Source organism: Perca flavescens, chromosome 17 (genome assembly GCF_004354835.1).
Source record: "Perca flavescens isolate YP-PL-M2 chromosome 17, PFLA_1.0, whole genome shotgun sequence".
In the NCBI taxonomy this organism is placed as follows: domain Eukaryota; kingdom Metazoa; phylum Chordata; class Actinopteri; order Perciformes; family Percidae; genus Perca; species Perca flavescens.
In genome coordinates this window covers 6,388,680-6,415,625 of record NC_041347.1, presented here as the reverse complement: position 1 = coordinate 6,415,625, position 26,946 = coordinate 6,388,680, and the positions used below count along the sequence as shown (strand labels likewise).

At 42.7% G+C, this 26,946-nt stretch overlaps 1 protein-coding gene across 1 annotated transcript; it reads left to right on the top strand.

The window, feature by feature from the left end:
* Positions 1-153: 153 nt before the first annotated feature.
* LOC114571979 (ras-related protein ORAB-1) lies at positions 154-19,455 on the top strand. The gene is made up of 6 exons (XM_028603323.1): positions 154-833; positions 6,948-7,020; positions 8,603-8,698; positions 15,919-16,014; positions 17,986-18,117; positions 19,219-19,455. Exons 1-6 carry the CDS (start codon positions 820-822, stop codon positions 19,417-19,419), a joined length of 612 nt encoding a protein of 203 aa, XP_028459124.1. The 5' UTR covers positions 154-819; the 3' UTR covers positions 19,420-19,455.
* Positions 19,456-26,946: the final 7,491 nt, after the last annotated feature.

Below are 26,946 nucleotides of genomic sequence, written 5' to 3'. Positions count from 1 at the left end.
ATTTGTATAAATAAAAAAAAAATAATAATAAAAAAATCTCTTGGAAGTGGCCACTTTGAGGACCGCGGTAAGATTTTCTCTGGCTGTTTGCATTTTTATACAATGTAACATCTCCATGACAACGCCTCGTTGTACTTCCGTTCTACTTATGAATGTGGATAGCGTTAGTGAAAATGTCAATCTGGGATATAATCAACAAAACAGAACTAAATAGTGGTACTGGATGGTAAACTAGCCTACTGAGGGCTGATGTAAATGCATCTGTGTGATGTCACTGGAGAAAATACCTGTGAAATAATACTGTTGAAGATAAGTACACATCGTTGAGAGGTTTTAGTATTTGTCCGGAAGTTGTGTATAGTGTGTAGTTTTGACACGAGGCACTGGCTGACTCGGCTCTGCCACGTTTCACTAAATGACGTAATCCCTCCCGGGGCTGACAGTTGGACACCGCACACTCAGCAAGAGGGAGAGCAAGGGCCGGTTAGCGGGACATCTCCTCACACCCCCCTGTTTATTCGCTTTATGTGTACAGCTGTAGAGTGTGGTAGCAGTCTCATTTAAAAGACAAGGCCTCCGTAAAACCAAGCCACGTATTTGGTGTTATTCCGGACTTTGGCTAACCAGCTGGCTAATGTTAGCTGTTTCCTGGTTGGAGTTGCAGCCATTTTGGATTTTTACTGAGGAACAGCTAGCCGGGTTCGTGGTTTCGGGAGCAGTAAACTAGCCACCACTCCCGTTTTCGTAACACCGCTGCTTATCTGCAGACAGGGACAAGGATACGCTTGACGAGAGGGGATACAGTACAACGAGTCAACAATGAATCCCGAATAGTAAGTATCATACTTAAGAACGTTGTGTTAGCTACATTCTGGCCAGCCAACTAGTTAGCTAGCTAAGGTTAGCTAGCTATGTGCTAACAAGCGTTTGCAAATAACTTGTCAGCAGTTGAACTCAATAACATCAGCTGACATAGCTAGCTAGCTAAACCTTAATGACCACCTGGCTGTACCTGCCTGAGACGCTGTTGACATTTTCTAGGGGTATCGGTGCAATGTTGTTTTGTTATCAGTTGATAGATAAATATAACAAGTGCTTATTAACACCTTTTAGCCAGTTGTTGTGCCAGCTGCAGTAACGTTAGCTTTTGTGACTGGTTTCGGTTCGCTGCGTTTTATGCAGAGATGTGACGTTAAATACGGACAAAAGGGGCCTTGTAGAATTTTGACTGCTAACGTTAGGGTTAGGATTAACGTCAACTGTTTTTGCCTGAACAATTGTTATTGGATTTTGATAGATTAACGTTACACAATGATCAGCTACGCTGGCTAGCTAAATCTAGTTATTCAATTCATACAATCTTAATGAAGATGACTTGACAACAAGGGTTTCCTTAATTCAAGCTTTTGAAAAACGACACATATTGCCCGGTTGCCGATGGTTAACGTAATAACTTTACTTGTCTGCGTGTGTCATTGTGAAAGCGTTATTTCCTTGCTAGTATGAGCACACGTAATGTAGCAGAAGTCATTTGATGTTTACATCCAGGTATTTATTGGTTTTACGCTTTACCTGGTGTTGAGCATGACTCAGTTATTAGCTAGTCATATGGTCTGGTATTGCTGAAGCAGCCTCTTAGTCATGTGTAGGTCACATGCTATACGACAATCCCTCGATTTCACCACAGCAGCGTTGAGCAATCACTTAGTTCAGCTAGCTTTTGATATTGCATTGATAAATGCTGACATGGATGTACTGTAGAATGTCTGGAGTCCAACTTTTCCTTGTTTGTCAAGCTGTTACACAATACTACTCTTAAAGCTAAAAATTGTATAGTACTTTTTTTTCTCGTCATTACACTAAATAGTGATATTCGATCACCATTCTGCTTTGTAGACACAATATAAGATAAAGCATCTTGTGTTAATGATTCACCTCTTTGGTATAGACTAGATCAGGGGTGTCAAACTCAACTTCCCGGAGGACAACACCGGGAAAAAAAAAGAATAACATTAAGGGCCGGACATATGTACATTTTACTGACATGCTTTATTTAATCGAAAAAAGTCAAAGATTTGTACAACATATTGTATTATTGCATGTCTCCTATAGTCTTCTCACTTACAGCTTGGTTGACATCAAGCCCCAAAAAATCTAACTTAGCCATCAAAGAAAAAAAACATCTGATAAAGTGGCAAAAAGTGTTGGCAAAAGTGATTTTAAAAACTACAGGTAAAGCAACAAAAAGTAGGTGGGCCAAAATGTATTATGAACCTAAATTGATATGCGGGCCGGATCAAAATCTGCGAGGGACCGGATTTGGCCCGCAGGCCTAGAGTTTGACACATGTGGACTAGATAGTCCATTCAAGGTCCAAGCTCTTTTATCTCAATGAGAGTCATTGTCAACATGAAAAGGAGGCATCTTTAAACCCAGAGAAGTCTGTAATTTTCATTAATGACATGGAGCGTGTTGTTTATACCCCTTCCACACCGAGGGCTCAACCAGGGTTGACCTTGTGTTTATAAGGGTTATTAACCCATGTCGATCGACTTGACTTTGCGACATTAGAAATTTGTGTTCTTCTGTTTAATAGTAGATTGCAGCCTCGCTGAGCATTATCGCCACCTATTGTCTCTCAACAAAATATATACTAACAAATCACTAACTAGGGCTGTTGGAACAAATACTGAAAGTCAAATATAATTTGAATAGTTAAAAAAATGAATACTATTCAAATGTGACTTTTTTAATTAAATATGTTGAACCTCTTCTTGCTTTGGCCTACAGTTCACTCATTTCACGTGTTATGAACACTAAGTTAGCGGGAGTGAGAAACACAAGGCATTGTGAGGTCTAAGCTAACGTTACGTACCGAGTAACGTTATTACAGGGGGAGTGACAGGCTGCGGAAGAAGGATGGAAAATAGTTTTAATATGACTTTAAAATCCTAACTGCATCGCGGGTTATAGTAACTTAGCTTAGCTGGGAGCTTCATGGAGAAAGCTGCCCTACAGCTGTCAGTTAGTTTCGACTTCATATAATACCTTCTAACAGCTGTATTCTCAGTAACGTGACAATCTGCAAGAAACAGATTGTTTATAAATCACTAATTTAGTAGTGGCAGCACCGTTTGGCCTAGTTATCAATCATTGTGCTAACTGAGCACAGTTAGCCTTTACAACAGAGCCGCTTCAATACACTTGTAGAAGTGTTTGTCGCTGTGTGCTCGTGGGACTTTCACCCAGGAGAGCCGGGATTGCGTCATGCGTGTGGCTTTTTTCAACCGTTTGACATGTGACGTTAGCGATGCACGGCACGTTCTCGCAGTAACACGCAACGTGGCGACGCCACGTGGTGTGTATGTTTACATTCACTGTATACAGCGTAGACATACACGTGGATAGCTCAAAATGCATACAGATAACACACCATTTGGCTTTAGGAAAGTGGCGTGTATGTTTACGCAAAGTCATGATGCCATGTTGCGCTTTGAGTAGTCGTTAAAGGTCCAATATGTAATATTTGTACTGTAATAAATCCAAAAATGACATCAATGCCTCATCAGATATTAAGGAAACATGTTAAACTGAAATACTATCTTTTCTGACAACAATGCTAATTTCAGTATTTTTTCTTTTTGAAATTTAAATTCCGTGAAGGAATTTATCTTTATGTTTTGATCTGTGTGTTGTTATCCACGGCCCAGTTTGACAGGCAGGCCGGGTTGCCAGATATACCTGTAAACACGTAAACCCAGCGCGCTACAGCCATGAAAGCAGCAAACAAACGAACAGGATCAACGGAGATAGATTCTACATGACATAAAAAAAAAGAAAACAGCATGTTTCTAACAGTTGCGTGACCAGAGACGTAACAACCCCCTGGTAAATATTGGAGATGTATTTGAAAGATGGAGACAGCTTAGACCCCAAAAGGACGCAGAGTTGGCTTATTTTCTCCTGAACAGGTAAGCATTAGCTTCAGGCTAATTTATCACAGCTACTAGGCATGGGCATTTTTTGTCATTTCAACATTTGTGTACTCACATTGAATTATATAGCTAGAGTACCCGAGTTGGTTACTCGCAAAAACAATTGAGACACAGCCAGTAAAGTGATCCCGACTGGTCCTGGCTAACGTCGCCATGCTAACCCTGCTAACTGTTAAAGTTACCGGGAGGACCAGGCATGCAGCCCATGGCTGTTTACAGCGTGTAGCCTCTTCAGCGGCTGGAGCCGACAACGGTGAGTTATTTTAAACCACGAGAGGGGGGCTGTAAATCGGAAAGAGAGGACTGTGAGTTTGCAGTGTGTTTAGCGATTGTTGCCGTAATTCTAAGCCAATGAAGTGTGTTCCGTCGGCAAGGTAGTGGTATTTTTAGCGTTTCGTATTGTAATTCTAAGCCGAGGAAGTGTGCCTGACTGGCGTGTGGAGAGGACAGTGAGGTTGTTGTGTTTTTAGCGGTTCATACTGTAATTTTAAGCCGAAAAAGTGTGTCTGTCAGTTGGTTACAGAGCTCAGCGTGAGCACGGGCTTTTATGACTGTCAATATAGCCAGCATCTACCGTTAGCTACTCCGCTGTGCTGTGGAGTAATGTCTGGCTATGTTAGACTAGCATCTAACGTTAGCTACTCTGCTGTGCTGTGAAGTAATGTCTGGCTATGTGAGACTAGCATCTAACGTTAGCTACTCCGCTGTGCTGTGGAGTAATGTCTGGCTATGTGAGACTAGCATCTACCGTTAGCTACTCCGCTGTGCTGTGGAGTAATCTCTGGCTATGTGAGAAAAGCGTCTAGCAACATTGTTGTGAATGCTGCGGTCTCAGCCTGGCAACCCCCGTGAACTTTGAGTCTGGGCAGGAGGGGGCGGGGGAGACGACTCTCCAGTATTTTGAATTGGTAGTGCAGTAACTATTTTAACCGCTAGCTGCCAGTATTACACACAATATTACATATTGCACCTTTTTAAGACTAGAAAAGAGCTATATAAATGCAGTCCATTTACCATATACATAAGGAGTAGAGGTATGTGAGACATGTGTCTCTGCTATGTTTTTCCTGGTTCTTTCAGTTGGCTTCATATCCAATCACATAATTGGAGTCCTGCACTTCCTTCTGAAAATGTGACTGAGCTCAGCAATAATGATGCCCCCAAATTGATCGAAAACCGATCATTATCTGCCCATATATACTAAAAACATGTGATCCGGTGCTCGGCATTAATCTCTTCAAGCCGCCAATAAACTACTACACACATAAAGTTAAGCACTCTGCCGAGAGCAACAACTGGATGCCTGTGCCTGATTGCCTGTTCATGTGAAGTCCTCCTGGGGCCTCCTCCCACCCACCTTATTGGCCAGGAGCCACACGTGGTCGCTCAGGCGCGCTCACGGTACTACAAACAAAACGTAGAAAAGGCTGGAAAGACGGCACCCAAAACGCCAGATAGTAACACAAGCAACGATGACTAGTCGTTTTTGGTCCCTTTTCCTAACAGTTATTGCTGGCTGATGCTCACTTTTTTTCGGCCAAAAGCTGTAGAGACAAATTCCACAACTGCATAGCCATTATGGTGTGTTTTGAAATCCGGGAACCGATGCGTTATTATGAATACCACTTTGTTTCTTGCAGAGCGACCGGTCGGAGAAGAGGAGAGTTTAACTTTAGTAGCAAAGATATCCACTGAATAAAGCACATAGATGCATAATAAGAACGGTACAGCACGGTTCGCAGTTTTGTGCACTGTAAGCTGTAGCAGGAAAAGTTAACAACACCCGTTTTCCGGTGCGTTCTGGACTTTGAATGTGACGCACCAGAAGAAATATTCGTAACGCTTATTTGTCTACTTGCAGTGGGAAAAAGGAGTCTTTCATTAGCAGAATTTCCAGTTCAAAAACTCTCATACACTCACTTAAAGGATTATTAGGAACACCCTACTAATACTGTGTTTGACCCCCTTTCGCCTTCAGAACTGCCTTAATTCTTTGTGGCATTGATTCAACAAGGTACTGGAAGCATTCTTTAGAAATGTTGGCCCATATTGATAGGATAGGGTCTTGTAGTTGATGGAGATTTGTGGGATGCACATCCAGGGCACGAAGCTCCCGTTGCACCACATAAAGATGTTCTGTTGGGTTGAGATCTGGTGACTGTGGGGGCCATTTAATACAGTGAACTCATTGTCATGTTCAAGAAACCAATTTGAAATGATTTGAGTTTTGTGACATGGTGCATTATCCTGCTGGAAGTAGCCATCAGAGGATGGGTACATGGTGGTCATAAACCGCTAGCGTTAGTTGGTAACTTAATGTTTGCAGATGATCTGATCTGCCGTACATGCAGATGAGTGGCGGCAGTACCCAGAGGTCCGTGTTTATCCGCCGGTAAAACTCCTTTGGATGACGCGCTTCAAAAGGGTTGAAAATTGGCAACTTTTCTTCTTTAGCGTTTAGCTTATAGCATCCATAAAGAATACTAGCTCTAGCTGTTTGATGCTTCCTGTTTGGTGCTGGAGGGAGCGCACCCATTGGTTGTTGACAATGTTCACGTGATTCACTTCACTACCTAAGACTTCAAACTTACAATAATTTCAAACAAGTTAGATTTTTTTGTCAAAAGTCAAGACGGGGAAAAGAAACTGACTCGGATTGAATTTTATGACCACCTTACAGTACGCAAAAATGAACTTAATGGGTTTTATTTCTATAAAAACAAAATGGTATAGGTGTACGCCAGGCCACCGGAAACACCGCCAAGCCTTAAAAGAGCTCGACTGTTTTAGTAGTACATGACCCATCACTGCTATGAAAGAAGTGTGAGATCTTAAATGTGTTTCCTGGCCCTTACCTTGGCAGACATTTATGTAATTTAACGAGTAAGCTGTAACTCTCTCACTTGGTTAACAATTTCTGAATCTCCTGTTTTTTTTACCTTTCCCTCACAGTGACTATTTATTCAAGCTGCTCCTGATTGGTGACTCTGGTGTTGGAAAGTCTTGCCTTCTCCTCCGATTTGCAGTAAGTTTCCCCAAAATAGCACGTTTATATTAACTCCTTTTTCACCTTAAGTGGGATTCAGTCTTATAGTATTTTGAGTTTTAACTATGCAATGATTTCATGCAGACAGACTGTTGAAAGCGGTCTTCAGTTGGACAACCATATATTATTGCTTTCTTAACTGGGTTACTCAATAACTCAGAAACTAAGCAGCTTAAATGTGCAAATTCAAGCAGTTAACCTGCCTGTAACTCAATAATTTACTGCGCAACATGCTCCATTTTGTATACTAGGGCTGGGTCAAAAAACTGATTAATTACTGCATTGCAATATGAACTTCCCCAATATATATTATCGATTTAGAAAATTCAATAACAATAGTTGTAACAACGTTGTTAAAAGTGTAGAATAAGAGCAAGTTTAAATTTAGCTTGTTATCAAGTTCCGCTCCTGTCGGAGTCACCCTGTGAAACACGGAGATTAAAGTGCTCATATTCTGCTTTTTGGCTTTTTCCCTTTCCTTTATTGCGTTATATATCTTTTTGTGCACGTTATAGGTTTACAAAGTGAAAAAGCCCAAAGTCCACCCCAAAGGGACTTACCATCTCCAACAGAAAACACTGTTCACCAACTGCTCCAAACAGCTCTATTGTAGTCCAGCCTTTACTTCAGAGACAAACGTGGTCACTTTGGAACACATGTTATAATGCTCACGTAGCTGCTAGCATGGCACGCCCTCATACTCTGCTTCTGACTGGCTAGTAGTCCTTACAGCACATGTGCGACTCCCAATGGAGATGGAACAGAAGTGAGATGTCTCACTCTGTAGCTAAAACACAGAGCTCAACACACAGGGTGAAAAGAGGAGCTGCAGCAATATGCAGTACAACAAAAATATGGTGTTTTCTGAAAATTAAACCATGTAAACCTATTCTGGTACAACCTCTAAGTACAATTATGGACCCGAAAATTAGCATAATATGAGGACTTTAAAGGAGAGGAGCTGAAGTGAAGCACTAGGCTGCAACATATTTCTTTTGGTTTAATGAAAGGCATTATTATTTTGAGGATTCTGTTATTACAGTGTTGAAGGAAAAAAGATATTCAAATCCCAAAATTGAAAATCGATCGTTGTGCATTGTTTACCTTGTGCTGCCAGATGAGCTGAGGCACATGTGTGTATGCACTTTAAATTTTATTTTAATGCAGACAGCACTGTAAATGGTTTATTCTTTGCTTAATAGAAAATAATAAAATCTATAAATTCTATAAATTTCTGTCACCTATGTGTATGAATATTGACTTCATGTGAAGTATTGAATTGATATTTAACTGTATCCGTATAGAATTGTGAGGTCTCTTGACAATACCCAGCCTTGGTTACCTCCCACTAGTGCATGTAGTGACTGATTGTGTGTGTGTGTGTGTGTGTGTGTGTGTGTGTGTGTGTGTGTGTGTGTGTGTGTGTGTGTGTGTGTGTGTGTGTGTGTGTGTGTGTGTGTGTGTGTGTGTGTGTGTGTGTGTGTGTGTGTGTGTGTGTATATAGTGAAGCAGGAAGTAAACGGGACATGTGAGCCATCTAACTGACTTTTTCTCTCCGCAGGATGACACATACACAGAAAGTTACATTAGCACTATTGGTGTGGACTTCAAAATACGAACCATAGAACTAGATGGAAAGACCATTAAACTTCAGATTGTAAGTAACCTACTACTTAACTATTAACAGTGTCCTTCAGTAACCATAGCTTACTCAGAAAGTCCGGTTTTCAGGACAGGAGAATTATTTGTCCTTCTCTGTACAACTGGAAACATTAAAGCATTAGTCTGCCCTTACTCTGGATTTTTCTTATTGTCAAAAAATGCCATATAAAAAGCCAAACCGACCATGTGTTGGTCTGTCCCTCAATACTTTCTAGCTTCTCTACTAGGCTTGTGCCGATTGGCGATCAGGTTGGTGTTTGGGTTTTCCTACGCATATATTAAACCAAGCCACTGTTGAGCGTTTTTTGCTCCTGTCACATTATAACTCACCGTGAGCTCATTTTTCACTTTATCTGCAAGTCTGGCATCTCAAATAAAAAAAAAACACAACCATGTCTAGGAGTGGGAATAGCTCCTAAATGTCTTTTAAACAGTATAACAAAGTGTGTTATAATGGCATAAAACAAAAAAAATGAAAAACGTAAGTTACGTTCATTTGATTTTTTTTAAATAGAAAAACAGTTGAAACGGATAATACAAAATTTCCCTAAAGGTACACATGCATATACAGTAATTTTGGCTGTGCATAATTCACACAAAGAATTATTTACATTTTTACAAACTTAACACCAGTGGTGGAATGTAACTAAGTACATTTACTCCAGTACTTAAATCCAAATGTTGAGGTACTTGTACTTTACTTGAGTCGTTTCTTTCCGTGCCACTTTCTACTTCTACTCCGCTACATTTCAGAGAGAAATATTGTACTTTTTCCTCCACTACATATTTCTGACAGCTTTAGTTACTAGTTTTGCATTGCATACTTTTACCTTTTACCTTTTCCCCCTCTATATATGGGCACCTGCTCTACCAACTGAGCTATCCGGACACCCTGTAATAGAGTATTTTAACATTGTGGTATTAGTACTTTTACTGAAGTAAATTATCTGAATACTTCTTTACCACTGTTTAACAATAGACTGTGCTGTGTTTTTGTGCTGAGGCTTGCAGTGTCAGTCACGGATTGGATGAATTTCCATCACATGACTGTGCTTCACACTGTAAAGAGAATTATTGCCCCTTGTAGGGGAAAATCCCTAGAATGTTATGCATTTTACAGCTTCTTGATCATGTAAATGGTTGCTTTTTTGCAATTTTTGAAGATGGACTTGTTGAATGCAAGTTTTTAATCCACTTAGGCCTTGTGGGGGGCAATTAAGGTCTGGTGGGCCACCATGCTTGCAATATGCTAGGGGAAACTATGGATACATTCACTGTTGGTTTGGATCTGCACATGGGATTTGTCAACAAGAACAAAAAATATTAAATATAATCTTTCTTTTTTTAAAGGGGTGATAGTATGCAAAACCGATTTTACCTTGTCATAGTTGAATAACGACAGTTGGGAGGGTAAATAGGATATGTAGAACCTCAAAATCCCATTGACACCTCTTTCCTCTGCAAATCTCACAATTTGAAACTGCCTCTGAAAACACGCGAATCTGAACAAAGCTAAAAGTTGACGTCAACTTCTCAACTCCTCCCTTATTTGGCTCTACCTTCTATCTAACGCCCCAAAATTTACATAGGCCACTAACTGATCTGAGGTCAGTTAGTCTTCTGAATAGGTCGCGCAGATCTCAGAAATTGTTCATCTGCTGTTTTACCACTAAATTCACTTCTGAGACTTTTTTATGCGAGAAATCAGCTATGTAGAGGTAAAATATGGGCCGTTTTATGAAAGTTGATGGCTAAACCGGCCTGCTGTGAGGTAGATGGAGCTCCGTCACGGCTGGCAGCCCATGGTGCTCGATACCCGCGCAAAGTCAACATTTCTGGGTTAGTGGACTACCAAACGCTGCTGCCCTCAATCTCTTACCACAGGTTCCAGTTAGTCTTATAATGGATATGTGTATTGAGTTATTTAAACAAATGATCGGGAAAATAAACGCCTCTTGTCCGCGAGTAAGCTGGATGGAGTTCTATCAATGAGAGCTAGCTAGCTTGCCTCCTCCTAACAAGACCTCTAAAATTCACAAAAATGTATTAAATTGAAATCGGATGTTGGCTTTGTTAAATTTCGATTTAGTTGATTCTGCTTCTTTGAGAAGTGGGGTCAAAACAGGTTGCATGCTTATTTCACAGATTATTTTAGAAATAAAATCTTCTATAATATTCATTCACAATTCCTTTCCTATAGTTTATGGAACCCATAAAACAAGTATGTACAGTTTAATTTGGTTGCTGGTATTAAATAAGATTCAATAACCTTTTCCCTTTTTTGGGCTTGTGATGTATTTTGTGGGCGGAACCCACATTCACTGTTGCAGTTACGCTTCAAGGATATACTGCTACATGTATGTTTAATATTAAAACAGTGTATAAATGTCAATAATTTAAATTTTAATAAAATTGAATGCACCATAAAAAGGTACTGTATGCCTAAAGGCAACTCAATTTAATAAAATATATAGTGGGAGGGTCCCTGCTCCTTCTCTTTTTCAGCTAAGGGGTCCTTGGCCTAAAAAATGTTGAAGACCCCAGCTTAATATATATTGGAAAAGTGGCATACATCGTTTTTCTCTTGCAAAAAAGAATTGTAAGGGCGCTGGGGAGCGCTTCATCCCAGCGCCAAGTTTTGTGTCGTTGACACAACTTAATGCAACGTGACCGAAATTAAGTCACAATCTTGAATTTCAAATAAAAAAAAGGAATCGTGGATGCTGCCACGCCCCCATGTCACGTCCAGTCGGCTTGTCTAGCGGAGTGCTGCGAGTCAGTCAACCTCCTAACGTAGCTACAGCCAGTCAAAAGATAGCATAGCAACTGCAGATGCAGGAGACCCATCGACAGATCTTGAACCCCCTCCTCTTTCACTGAAGTCGCCGGTGTGGAAGTATTTCACACATTTTGTAGCCCACACAGAGCAGCTTATAGTGGTTTTATTAGAGAGGGCAACAAGTTAGCGGACTGCTGAGTCACCCTCTTGGTCTGCTCAGCTGCTAAGACTGCTGTGCTGGCTCGATGGCGTTTTAAGCCCCCAACCAAGCCTTCAAGGCAGGGCTGCGACGGTCGTCTTCAAGGCACCTAACCCTAACATTGCCTAATCCTAGTGCCTTCCAAGCAGCGCTGCCTGGAAGACGACGTTGGGGGCTTAAAACACCAAACACTGCTGCGTCTGCCCTCAGCATTGTCGGCAAACATTTTTTTATTTCCTTTTTACTTTGACAAATTTTGAAGTTTCCAATTGACTGAAGATATAAGTTATTGTTATATTATGTTAATAACTGTTTTAAATTTGACAATGCAGTGTGGTACATTGCGAATAAACGTCAGATATTATATTGCATAAAAGTCTAGTCTAAAAATGGCATAGCAACCTGTGCTTTAAAATAAATAAATGTAAAAATCGAGAATTGAATCGAACCATAACCTTAGAATCAAAAATGTAATCGGATCGAGGATTTGGAGAATCGTGGCACCCCTAGTTACCGGTGGTTGACTACACAGCTAACAACAAGCCTACGGTGATAAAAGCCAATACAACGTTCACCCACAATATACAGTATCCAGCTGATTTGCTTCCACAAATTGGCTTTTCTGTCTTTGTTGTGATAGTTTTTGTCGGACATATCATCAGCTAGGGATAGACGGACACAGCCAGAACGTATATAATATCTCTTTCTAAAAAAGAGATGTTGCTTATTTTTGACTAGAAGCGCTCAGAGTGGCCACAAAAAAGCTTGAGCGCTCCTGAAAAAAGACACTCTTTCTTCTCGTTGGGAACAAGTGCAAAAAAAAGACGCTATATGGACACTCATTCTAGAGCTACTGGTGCTACTACTACTATTTAGGTTAATGTAAACATGTTATTTTTAGATATAAGCCTACAGGGTTAATACAGTATGCCCTCTATGAATTGCATATGTGAATATTATTGCTGACATCAAATTTTCGACTTTAATGTAGTCGATTCATCGCAGGTTAGGGTCGTGCTGCAGCCATGCAGCTGCTTTTTAAGGTTGATTTGTATGTCAGGATGGGAAGGACAGACACAGCACACGCATTGGGGGTCTGCATGTGGAAAGACGTGTTATGAGATGTTGCGGAGGTTTAGAATAAAAGCTTACTTGGGATCAATGTGAATCAAAATGCAGGGCCTGTCACACACAGAGAAGGCAGATTAACAAGCACAGGCTTTCACCATTTGTGCACAGATGGAGAGCCTACAGACAATGACATTTAAAAAACATGCATTACAATATTGTCTTATACAAGGCTGAACAACTCTTCCTCAACAATCTTCTGCCAGAGCTGTTGACCTGGAACATGGAGCCCCAGCCTCCTGGATGAACACACAATGTACTGATCAAACTGCAATAGTTCAGAATATGGCAAGCTGATTCACTCAAGTACAACCGTTGTTTTCACTACAGGTGTTCAGATCAAAAGAATACCATTTAAGTGGCTTTGCAAACATGCTCCACATGTATATAATGTAAACAGTTAAAAGAAGTACAAATAGTTCCTTTACAATCTGTAATTTTAGATTGGTGATCATCTTATCTGGGTATATTTGCTGCAGTGTTGCTCCTAACATCTATAGATTTTGGTCGATAGATTAAAATTTTAAAAACAAAATACCTAAAAGAATGTCCATATACCAAATACAAATTTGAACGTTTTCCATCCCAAACGGTCTTCTTTTGGAATAAAATGGTTAGTAAAAACTGACCCATTGATTTGTTTACATTTTAAATGTTTCATTATTTTGTCTTCCCACAAACTGCATATGAATTCATTAAATTGTTACAGAAATAAAAAGTTCACTACTCCAAATACATCCTTGTGAACTTCTGTTCCTACTGTTTAAGTCCAGGTTACATCGTTGTATATACAGTGGATGTATCGACTACAGTAAAACAGAATACAAAGACTGAGTATTATGTTTAACTATTAGAGCAATGTGGTAATGAGACCAGACAAGAGTGCAAGTACAACAAATAGTTCTTAGTATTTATATGTGTGACACATGAAATAGACTTTGTTAGAACTTAAATGCTCTGTAAAATGTCCATGCAGCACTCATTTAATTGTAGGTGTCAATATTAAAAGTCAGTCAAAAGCGACAAACAAGTTATAAAGAGAAAACCATACCAGTTAACCCACAATGAAACTGGTGTAGTACCCATCTCAGTTCAGCCTGCTATTTCCTTTTTCACATTGTGAATGATTAGCGGTCTCGGAGTGTGTCTAACATTTAGCTACACTTAGACAACCGTTTTTGATGCCCCGCACACTACACTATCATCTTATTCAGGGTGTCTACCTGAGTAAGTGGAATTACAGATGTTAAAAGCTTGAATTTCTTCCATCAACCAATGACTCTTTCCACAAGTATTCTCACATTTGAAAGTCTTCTCGATGTGTCCACTTCATGAGCAGAGAGCCGTTTCTGCCCTGTATGCTGCAAGGTCTTCCCTAATCAAAAAAGAGTTTGTGAGCCATTGATTTGTACTCTGTTACGAACAAGGGGGTAAGCTTCGCTTCAGAATTCGAACCTCCTATGGCGCCTTTTTGATGCTACAAAGCGATCACCTCCCGTTAGCATTCCATTGACTGCCATTCATTTTGACGTCACTTTGACAGCAAATAACTTTACATCTGAAGCGTTTAAAGACTCAATTTGTCCATTTTTTATTTCTAAAGAAACACAACAATGTATAAAAAGCTCCATTACCTTGTACCTCATGTTATGGCTCTGTAGCAGACGTTTTTATAAAAATAGGCTAACAATTGTGTCCTCACCAAGCGACCTACTGTCACATAGTAGAGGAATTACCGTATAGTACAGGAGAAGCTCACAGGCAGTTTGGACTTACATGAGCTGTTTAGGTTTAATTACTAATGTTAACTAGCATGTTAGTGATCAATAATTAGCCTGTGCTTATGTTATCTCCTTACATATACCTACGCTCTCCATCTCTGTAAGATTGGGAATGATTGAGATTTCTCTCGGCACAGCTACCAGAAGACTTCCAACTTTCAGACACGTTGCTCACTTCACATCTACGTTGTCTCTCTCAGTTGGAGGCTGCTCAGTAACGCTCAGCGCTCACCGGAAAAGTGCTTCTAATATCCTTCACTGGTCTCCGTCCAGAGACACGGGATCTGGTGGTCCAGTTTATATACTGTCTATGGTTACGGATGCCAACAGCAGTTTCAGTTTGCAATCAGCGCAACCGGCAGCTGCCGTCTCTCTCACGCACACACTACACACACAGTATGCACACATCATTGTCCACCCAGTGGTATTTTTCGCCAAGACACAATGTATGTTCTTCTTTGTTTTAGCTAGTATGTTGTTTATATTGACTACCATTCCATGTATGAAGTTAACAAGTCTGCCTGTGTCTGTCTGACAAAAGTCTCCAGAGAAAAGAGCAGACATATCAACGTTGCTTGTGAGGCTATGTCTAGAAATTTATTTGAATGAAATGTTTTTTACTTTTTGGGCAACTGGTTGATTGTATATGGCCGATGTATGTTGGACCCTGTGTCATTTCGGCGGGTTACAGTACAGTGAATGCAAAAAAAGAATAAACGGATTATAATTATTGAATCATGTTCTTTAATAACTGCAGCCAAATTAAACAGTATGAAAAATAATTTACAGGTTCCATAAACTGCATGAAGTGAATTGTGAATATGAATTGTGTAAAGATCCTTTTTTTTATATTCTCTGGTGCGCCCTGGTAGCTCACCTGGTTTGAGCGTGCGCCCTATGTAACCGAACTCGATTCTGACCTGCGGCCCTTTGCTGCCCAGAAAACAATCTTTAAAAAGTGTGAATTAAGTGTGTGATCTGTGAATTGAATTTTTCAATGACTCCTTTGGAATCGGAATTTTGGAACCGGTTCTCGATGCCCAAACCTAATCAGTCCCTCCAGGAGGGACTGCCTAATGCCACGATAAGTTATTGTGGCTTTTAGTGGAGAAGTTTAATGTCCCAGAAGGCTTTTAGACTAAGAATAAAACCACTTAAAATAAAACTATTGAGAGACAATACTTGAATTTGTGTTTGTCCAATGAATGGTCAAATTTAGATATTTAATATCTGGAAAAAATAACCGTTAAAATCTTAAGTGTGTTGCCATTGTCAACTGTCGAAGCCAGTCAACAGTATGAACTGTAATCATGTTTTTCCTCTGACAGTGGGATACGGCAGGTCAGGAGAGGTTTCGTACAATCACGTCCAGCTACTACAGAGGTGCTCATGGTATCATTGTAGTGTACGATGTCACAGACCAGGTCAGTATAACACCATACCCTTTCATACCTATTACACCTATTTATTTATACACTAAGAGATTACACCCCTGTGCCACAACTCCACCGATGCTCCACCACAAGTCCTTGCACATCAGACAGTAGTTCTGGTTTTTATTTTACAACCCAGAGATGGTTTAATAAGTGGTGGTGGAACTAAAATGAGGTTCCCCCTGAAACCATGGGGTGATGATGGTTCAGTTTAAACAAAATGACATACAGTTACTGCTGCCCAGGGCTAACAGTTTGGAAATTCTAAGTGGGGATGACTGTGTGGAATTGGCAACTACATGTGGTCTGCCCACATTGGTCAGTTAGTAAACACCTGCTTCAGTTAACTTCACAATATCCTGACTTGAGATCAGACACGTAAGATATGTAACATGGAGATTTCAAAAGTTATAAGGACCTGTGAGGCCATGCTGCGGCCACACTGTCCTCTGTATGTTCATTTGAAGACATGCAGGAGTATGCCCCACTCTTCTTCACTTGGAACTTGGAAGTTTGAAAGTTGCGCAAACTCATTTGATTGGATCCATCGCTTCTTTGTAGCGCTCAAAGTTCATAAGCTGTAACATCATGTTGTCTTGTATTGCTTTCTGTCCTTACAATGTTTTAAACTAACTTCCCCTCAAAAAAAGTGCCAAAACCAGTGAACACTGATCTTCTAGTGCGTTCCATTTACATCGGAACTTGGAAGCCGGTGCTGGGAATGACGTCACGCCGGAGTTGACCACGTTCCGTTAAAACAAGTCAAATTTTACTTTGGGGTTTGCGTTATCCAGGTTAGCCATTGTTAGTACAACCAGTTGATACCAATTCATTAGGCTGTTTTTTGTGCAAACATGTCCACAGAATTTGGCAGTACGATGTGTACGACTGATTTAATGATCCACAAATAAGACACGTGCTAATAAACTGTATATTATTACATTGTTTACTGCTGTTGATGCATGGAGCAGCCATGTTGGATTTCAAGGTCGACTCGTTCGGGGTACTGCGAGAATTCCGGTCGATTTCAACACGTAGATGTGTTTGTAAATTTGGAGTGCTGTCAGTAGCGAGAAAAACGAAAACAACCGGTGTATCCTACACCGAGTTTCCTCCTGCTAGCGTTAGCACCCTGGAGGCTGAAACGGGGCAGGTTTTAAATGTGCTTTTAGCCTCTTAACATGATCAAGATGTCATTACAAGTTCTTACCCATGTGAAGAGATTCCTTCTGAGTGAACACAGTGTTTAGTTCCGGTGTTGAGACGGCATTAAGTGCTTAGGGACCGTCTATAAACTACAACACCGAAAAGAGATGCAACAAAAATATTTATTAATTTAATGATTAAATAAGGTAGTGTCTCCAAACCTACCTCAATTATAACTTGTCTCCTGCTAGTTGTACTACAGCACTTACTTAAAAAAAATAAGCATATGCCTATTTTTGAAAATATTTTTGTATCCCTTTTCGGTGCACTCATCTTAACTGCCATCTCAACACCGGAACTAAATGGAGCTGAATTAGCACAACTTTTATTCATTTCTTTCACATCTACTGCAGTCAGATTCACTGTGTTCACTCAGAAGGAATCCCTTCACATGGGTAGGAACTTGTAATGACATTTTGAACATGTTAAGAGGCTAAAAGCACGTTTAAAACTTCAGGTTGCTAACGCTAGCAGGAGCATAACTCGGTGTAGGCGAAACCGATTGTTTTCGTTTTTTCACTACTGACAGCACTCCAAATCTACAAACAACAGAGCTACGTGTTGAAATCGACCGGAATTCTCCTTTTGAGGGGAGCGCGTTTCCGACTTGAAATTCCGACTTCAGAGTACAATTGGAACGCACTATTAAAATACATCCATATTGCATAAAATGTCCTACATTTAGCTCTGTGAAAGTTGCTGATGTCCTGTAGCAGATTTAGCTACATGTTAATGTTTAACTGCTCCCTGTCTCAGGAGTCCTTCAACAATGTCAAACAATGGCTACAGGAGATCGACCGCTATGCCAGTGAAAATGTCAACAAGCTATTGGTCGGGAACAAGTGTGACCTGACGACAAAGAAGGTGGTGGATTACACAACAGCAAAGGTAATGCACCTGGGTACTCACACACACACACACACACACAAGCTGTTGTGTAAAAATTGTCATGCTCCAAACTAGGGGTGGGCTGTGTGGCAAAAATATCACGATTTAACTAAGTGAGCACTTTAAAGGTTCTGTAATTGACATTTACAACAATAATGAACCAAATGAATCATTTATGCACTGCCTGGGAGTTTGATACATTTCACTACATGTACTTGTATGTAGCATCATCACGCAATTATTTGCATAAAGCTTAGTAGTTGCAGCAAGGGATAGGGTTGGCCAACTTACGTCGGCACTATTACAGAATTGCGTTAAATCAATTGTTGCCAAATGTCGGTACCTGAGAGCAAGCGAGCGTCTCTGTTCTCTCCTCTGCATGTTGACAGAGAGAGGGGCTCAGCTCTGACACAGACTCCGTGCAGAAGGAACCAGACTACTTTGACTCTGCAGCTTGTTCAAGTCACAGTGTGTCATGGCACTGCCGATGTGGTTACATTATTTACAAAGCCAAAAGCCTTCCCGGTGCGGTTAACGTTACACTTTTCTGAGACCGGCACAACAACCTTCTCTTCTCTATGGTGACAACTGGAGGTTGTAGGGCAAGGTGACTTTATTTGTAGCACATTTCACCAACTGTGTGTGTTTATATTATAAAAAAATATTTTATATATATATTTATTTATTTATATATATATATTTATTTATATATTTATATTTATTTTAGTGCTGTCAGTTAAGCGCATTATTAACGGCGTTAACATAAACCCATTTTAACGCAGTAAATTGTTTTTATTGCAAGATTAACGTTCTTTTTGGACTAGCAAACTTTGTAGTTTTTTTTTTCACATGCTATTGCAACAACTAGTAACGTTAGAAAAACCACTGTGTGTGTTGGCCCCTCATATTCAGCTTCCATTGGACCTATATTGTGTTGACTGACACCAAAGTGGCCCATACAGCGGACGTGACATGTTTTTGTGTGCCGGCTCTTTCTCTTCCCTGTCTTCATGTGATGTTTAGTATTTTCAAAGTAAGGAACCTCCCTACTACAAAAAAAAGATGCCTAAGCTGCCATGCTCTGTTCTCTATTGTGTCCAGGAGTTTGCAGACTCTCTGGGCATCCCCTTTTTGGAAACCAGCGCCAAGAACGCCACCAATGTGGAGCAGGCCTTCATGACCATGGCTGCTGAAATCAAAAAGAGGATGGGCCCTGGGGCCACAGCTGGAGGAGGGGACAAGCCCAACGTAAAGTTGACCCCCGGCACTACTGTCAAGCCTTCATCAGGAGGATGCTGCTGAGAGAGAAAGCTCTTTACCCCCCGTCCCCCCGTCCCCCCACCCGTCCCCTCTGCAGGCTCTGCATACCACTGAAACTCGACTGTGTTCCAGCAAAGCCCCACCACAAGTTGACAGGACAGGGAAGACATGGTTCACATGTCTGAGAACAAGAAGAAGAGGTTGCCTGTATTTGTACTGTACATAGTATAGCCACACTACCAAAAACAAATAAAGCATCCTTCTTGTCCTACTGTCCTGTTGTTGATGACTAATTCTACAGATAGGTGACCATTCAACCCGCCGCCCCCCCCTCCGGCTCCCCATCACCCCCTAACCTTGACATCTCGGAGACTACTCTTTTATTTGGCCCTCTGAATGCAGGTTAATGAGGTGTGTGTGTGTGTGTGTGTGTGTGTGTGTGTGTGTGTGTGTGTGTGTGTGTGTGTGTGTGTGTGTGTGTGTGTGTGTGTGTGTGTGTGTGTGTGTGTGTGTGTGTGTGTGTGTGTGTGTGTGTGTGTGTGTGTGTGTGTGTGTGTGTGTGTGTGTGTGTGTGTGTGTGTGTGTGTGTGTGTGTGTGTGTGTGTGTTCGTGCTCCTATAGCAGGGTTGGTAAATTAATCAGTTTCTGTTTGTATGGACCTTATCTCTTTGTTTCTCTTTTCCTTCTGTAATTATTTTTTGCTGTTTGGATCAGCATGTCTGTCCCCATTTTGAAGTGTTTTATTTTTAATTTTTCTGCCAACCTCTGCACAGCAGTGTTTCACTGTTAATTTCTAGTGCAACAGTATATGTACATAAACATTACGTGTGAGTGTGTGTGTATATATTATGTGTGTGTGTGTGTGTGTACACATACACACTCTCAAATCTGATTTGCCAGTTCTGTAGTGTTCATTATGTTATTGGGATAGTCTTGACTCTTTATCTCTGCATTACATCTGTGGCTGAAGACAACTGTAAGTTTGTTGCTCAACATGTAACAATGAAAATAAATATTGTACTACCAGACTGTAGAAGAGGGGAGGACCTGTCTGCGATTCTTGGTGAGATGTGTAGAAAATCTGTTTGAATTATTTATTCTACATTCATTTGGCATATCTATTGCTAGTTCCATAGGGTCTTTTTGCAAATCACTATGTAATATCAGTACAGAATCACATATATAACATAAAATGTTCTCTTTTTTTTCATAATAAAGGCAACTGGATTCAGTTTAAAAGAGGGCTCTGGGACGAATGTTTGCTGTGTGAAGAAGAATGTTAGAACAGTGCTCTATTGTACAGCTGTATATGAAAGTCAGGTGACAAAACAATGGCTGTGTGTGTGTGTGTGTGTGTGTGTGTGTGTGTGTGTGTGTGTAGACCTTCTCATCAATGGTTTGGTTTAGTTGACCTCAATCCTAAACTGCAACGGTGTGGTTCAGTTTCAAAGTTCTACAGAACTGATTGACGAAAGGGCCTGAATCACTGGAGCGTTTGGTAACGTTGGGAGAGAGGAAGCGTCTGAGCCAGCACTTCTATAAAACATGACATCTTGAATGTTGTGTGGAACGCATCACTAAAGAGAAACGCAGCTGACTTCCCAGAAACCTTTGAAACAAGCGTGGCTCACCCAGTGTTACGGTCCACGACAAAAAAAGCTTGTGGAAGTGAAACCTGTGGTGGTTACAATTCTTCCTGCATTTGGAATGCACGTTTAGTCAGATGGGAAGTGCAATTAATGCTGAACAGCATGTGTACCGAGATCAGATACTTCTCTAAACAAAATCTGAGACAGGAGTATTATTTATATGACTGGTATAGGTGGGTTATAAGTCCTTTAATAAGTATAAGGCAGAGCAAGAAATACTTCTCTCAGCAGCTATGTCACATCAATCACAAAAAGGAAGAAAGGCAAGAGGAGAACAAGGGATGAGGGGACAAAGGGAAGAAAGGGGGATGAAAAAAGAACATAGGGCAAAGAATGGCAACAAATGAAAGAACAAATAGATTGGGGAAGATGGGGTCAAGAGGAAAAAAGGCAAGAATGGAAGAAGGAAACGCAGAAAAGATACTCACAGGACAAAGGGAAGAAATAAATGAGGGGTTGGGGGGAAGAGGAGTGTATGATTCACCAAGTTTGTACATGGAAAAATCAAGCTGTGATAGCTTCGTCATGTGGTAGCCTACATCATAGAAAAGACATAATCTGTTACCTTAATGGACCTCTGTTGGCAGAAAGCAGACACTGCAACAACAGCGTTGGCTCACAGAGGATCCTCATTGGCTGAGGACTTCTGGTCCAGTTGGACATTACCCAACACTGAGGAAATATAAAGAATCTCACCTGTTGGTTAAGCAGGGTCAGTGTAACGCTTATCAGTTCAATTTTCTAAGCACAAACGGACATTTGGAAAAACAGAAAAATGGGTTCCAATTTTTCATTTTTTTCCACCTTGACAAATTAAAAAATTTGATCAATCAATCAATCAAGTTTATTCAAGACACTGAGGTCCATAGAGACAACACAATACAGATATATATAAATATAAAACAATACAAAAACATTTAAGAATGGTGCCGATGGGGCATCATTTATAAAACATATACAGGCTTTGAGTCCAATGTTTCCAAAAGCAAGATGTGTACCTTGTGTCACTCTTAGAAACATCACCTATGGACACAATGATCATATTCTTAGACCCTGTCAGTCTGCACATGAATCTATACATAAAACATTCTTAAAACAGCGTTAAAAGTGGGCACATTGTTCGACACAAACATGTCACTGGCACTACTCCACCTAGGAATTTTAAGCACAATTCTTAGTGCATCATTGTAAGCCACTTGAAGTGTTTTCATTTTCGACTCACTAAAATTACACCACAGGTGGGCAGTATACAGTGGAGTGCAATAGGTTTTGAAGAGTGAGATTTTAACCTCAGTGGTGCACATGTGGAATTTGCTAAGAAGTTGCTGCAGGCCAGCACTAGAGGGAGACAGTACCACCAAATCATCAGCAATAAAGCATATGATTAATCCCCCCACCAAGCAGCCAGCCCTACAGCCCTTTAACTCCCTAGATAAATCATCCATGTACAGATTGAATAGCAGCGGAGACAGAATTCCGCCCTGCCGCACTCCATTGGAGACATAGAAAGGGGGCTGACAAACTCAACCCCACCTGACTTGCATAGTTTGGTGAGAGTACCAGAATTGCAGTATCCTGATTAAGTAAGAGGGGACACCATGCTCATGTAGTTTACCAAACAGTTTTCTATGATTGATACGATCAAAAGCCTTTGACGCATCCAGGAAACACATGAAGACTGTAGTATTGCGTGATCTGTACCTATGGACAATTTCTTTAAGTGCATAAATACACAGATCAGTTCCATGCTTGTTCTTAAAACCAAACTGATTATCTGTTGACGCTATGTATTCTGCAAGCCTATCCATAAGGATCCCCTCTAGCCCCTTGGATAGTATACTTGCAAGTGCAATAGGTCTATAGTTATCTATACTAGTTAATTTACCAGTCTTATTTTTAACTACAGGTACTAGCAAGACAGATAACATGGATCCAGGAAGTATGCCATCCATCCATCCATCTTCGTCCGCTTATCCGGTGTCGGGTCGCGGGGGGAGCAGTTCCAGCAGGGGACCCCAAACTTCCCTTTCCCGAGCAACATTAACCAGTTCCGACTGGGGGATCCCGAGGCGTTCCCAGGCCAGGTTGGAGATATAATCCCTCCACCTAGTCCTGGGTCTTCCCGAGCCTCGTCCCAGCTGGGCGTGCCTGGAACACCTCCCTAGGGAGGCGCCCAGGGGCATCCTTACCAGATGCCCGAACCACCTCAACTGGCTCCTTTCGACGCAAAGGAGCAGCGGCTCTCCGAGCTCCTCACGGATGACTGAGCTTCTCACCCTATCTCTAAGGGAGACGCCAGCCACCCTCCTGAGGAAACCCATTTCAGCCGCTTGTACCCTGGATCTCGTTCTTTCGGTCATGACCCAGCCTTCATGACCATAGGTGAGGGTAGGAACGAAAACTGACCCGGTAGATCGAGAGCTTTGCCTTCTGGCTAAGCTCTCTTTTCGTCACAGCGGTGCGATAGATTGAATGCAATACCGCACCCGCTGCGCCCGATTCTCCGACCAATCTCCCGCTCCATTGTCCCCTCACTTGCGAACACAACCCCAAGGTACTTGAACTCCTTCACTTGGGGTAAGGACTCATTCCCTACCTGGAGAAGGCATTCCATCGGTTTCCTGCTGAGAACCATGGCCTCAGATTTAGAGGTGCTGATCCTCATCCCAACCGCTTCACACTCGGTTGCGAACCCGATCCAGTGAGTGCTGAAGGTCGCAGGCCGATGATGCCATCAGGACCACATCATCTGCAAAGAGCAGCGATGAGATCCCCAGCCCACCAAACTGCAACCCCTCCCCACCCCGACTACGCCTCGATATCCTGTCCATAAATACTACAAACAGGATTGGTGACAAAAGCGCAGCCCTGGCGGAGGCCAACCCTCACCTGAAACGAGTCCGACTTACTACCGAGAACCCGGACACAGCTCTCGCTTTGGTTGTACAGAGATTGGATGGCCCTGAGAAGAGACCCCCTCACCCCATACTCCCGCAGCACCTCCCACAGTATCTCCCGGGGACCCGGTCATACGCCTTCTCCAAATCCACAAAACACATGTAGACCGGTTGGGCATACTCCCAGGCTCCCTCCAGGATCCTTGCGAGAGTGAAGAGCTGGTCCGTTGTTCCACGACCAGGACGGAACCGCATTGTTCCTCCTCAACCCGAGGTTCGACTATCGGCCGAACCCTCCTTGCCAACACCTTGGAGTAGACTTTACCAGGGAGGCTGAGAAGTGTGATACCCCTATAATTGGCACACACCCTCTGGTCCCCTTTTAAAAAGGGGAACCACCACCCCAGTCTGCCACTCCTTTGGCACCGTCCCAGACTTCCACGCAATGTTGAAAAGGCGTGTCAACCAGGACAGCCCCTCCACACCCAGAGCCTTGAGCATTTCTGGACGGATCTCATCAATCCCGGGGCTTTGCCACTGTGTAGTTGTTTGACTACATCAGTGACTTCCGCCTGGGAAATCGGCGACAATCCCCGTTATCCTCCAGCTCTGCCTCTAACATAGAGGCGTATTAGTCGGTTTCAGGAGTTCCTCAAAGTGCTCCTTCCACCGCCCTATTACCTCCTTAGTTGAGGTCAACAGTGTCCCATCCTTACTGTACACAGCTTGGATGGTTCCCCTTCCCCCCTCCTGAGGTGGCGAACAGTTTTCCAGAAACACTTTGGTGCCGACCGAAAGTCCTTCTCCATGTCTTCTCCAAACTTCTCCCACACCCGCTGCTTTGCCTCTTTCACGGCAGAGGCTGCAGCCCTTCGGGCCCCGCCGGTACCCTGCAACTGCCTCCGAGTCCTCCGGGATAACATATCCCGGAAAGACTCCTTCTTCAGTCGGACGGCTTCCCTGACCACGGTGTCCACCACGGTGTTCGTGGGTTACCGCCCCTTGAGGCACCTAAGACCCTAAGACCACAGCTCCTCGCCGCAGCTTCAGCAATGGAAACTTTGAACATTGTCCACTCGGGTTCAATGCCCCCAGCCTCCACAGGGATGCACGAAAAGCTCCGCCCGGAGGTGTGAGTTGAAAGTCTGTTGGACAGGGGCCTCCTCCAGACGTTCCCAATTTACCCGCACTACGTTTGGGCTTACCAGGTCTGTCCAGAGTCTTCCCCACCCTCTGACCCAACTCATCACCAGATGGTGATCGGTTGACAGCTCTGCCCCTCTCTTCACCCGAGTGTCCAAAACATACGGCCTCAGATCAGATGAAACGATTATGAAATCGATCATTGACCTTCGGCCTAGGGTGCTCTGGTACCAGGTACACTTATGAGCATCCCTATGTTCGAACATGGTGTTCGTTATAGACAATCCATGACTAGCACAGAAGTCCAACAACAAACACCCACTCTGGTTTAGATCAGGGAGGCCGTTCCTCCCAATCACGCCTCTCAGGTGTCTCCATCATTGCCCACGTGTGCGTTGAAGTCCCCCAGCAGAACAATGGAGTCCCCACTGGAGCCCCATGCAGGACTCAGTCAAGGTCTCCAAGAAGGCCGAATACTCCGAACTCCTGTTTGGTGCATATGCACAAACAACAGTCAGAGTTTTCCCCCCACAACCCGCAGGCGTAGGGAGGCGACCCTCTCGTCCACGGGTAAACTCCAACACAGCGGCGCTCAGCCGGGGCTTGTGAGTATCCCCACACCCGCCCGGCGCCTCACACCCTGGGCAACTCCGGAGAAGAAAAGAGTCCACCCCTATCCAGGAGTATGGTTCCAGAACCAAGACTGTGCGAGAGGTAAGCCCCACCAGATCTAACCGGTAGCGCTCCACCTCCCGCACCAGTTCGGCTCCTTCCCCACAGAGAGGTGACGTTCCACGTCCCCAGAGCCAGCGTCTGCCGCCCGGGTCTGGTCCGTCGAGGCCCCTGACCTTCACTGCCACCCATGTGGCATCGCACCCGACCCCAACGGTTCCTCCCACAGGTGGTGGGCCCATGGGATGGAGAGGGAGTTGCCACGTAGCTTGTTCGGGCTGTGCCCGGCCGGGCTCCGTGGCAAACCCGGCCACCAGGCGCTCGCCGACGAGCCCGCCGTCTGGGCCTGGCTCCAGACGGGGGCCCCGGGCTTCCTCCGGGCAGGGTCACTCCATCTCTGCTTAGCTTTTGCATTCGGGTTTTTGAACCATTCTTTGTCTGGCCCCTCACCTGAGACCACTTTGCCTTGGGAGACCCTACCAGGAGCACAAAGCTCCAGACAACACAGCCCTCAGGTTCACAGAGACACACAAACCTCTCCACCACGATAAGGTGATGGTTCACGGAGAGGAAGTATGCCATGCTTCATTAACCCAGAAACGCATAGAGCAAGTTAAACTGAGATACTTTGACCAGCGTATTTCAGATGTTCTGCTGTTATTCTATCCCGCCCACAGGCTTTGTTCATTTTAAGTTTGTCAATAGCATAACATACTTCCTCCGGCCTGAACACTACACCATCACTGTGAGGTATCTCTCCTATGTTAAACACATCACTATTCACACAGTTAAAAATGATCTCATAGTGTCTCCTCCATAGCTCTGCAATGTTTTCTGGTTTAGTAATGCCATCAATACTAGAAGGCAGTGGCATTTTGCTGTTGTTAACCACTTTCACCTCCTTCCAGAACTCATAAACATTATTAGTTTGTAACTTTCTGGCCATTGAGTTCGCCCTAGTCTGCTCCTTTCTTTTTTATAAAACGCACAGCATATTTGAACCTAGCATTAGACCGTACCTTATGCTCACAGACTGGGCCATGCCTAGGTTTGTCTGCTAAGACCCATCTTCTAAATGTATCTCTTGCCTCCATGTGAACATCATGGACATAGTCATTCCACCCTGGTCTTACAATATGTTGTTTCACCACTTTACTTCTTAGTGGTTTACTTCCATCAACTTAACAGTTCTCAATTCTATCATACAT

Excerpts from the sequence above, each read along its gene's own strand:
- LOC114571979 (XM_028603323.1), top strand. Across the intron at positions 7,021-8,602 it reads GCCTTCTCCTCCGATTTGCA|GATGACACATACACAGAAAG; the intron begins GTAAGTTTCCCC and ends TTCTCTCCGCAG. Across the intron at positions 16,015-17,985 it reads TGTACGATGTCACAGACCAG|GAGTCCTTCAACAATGTCAA; the intron begins GTCAGTATAACA and ends TCCCTGTCTCAG.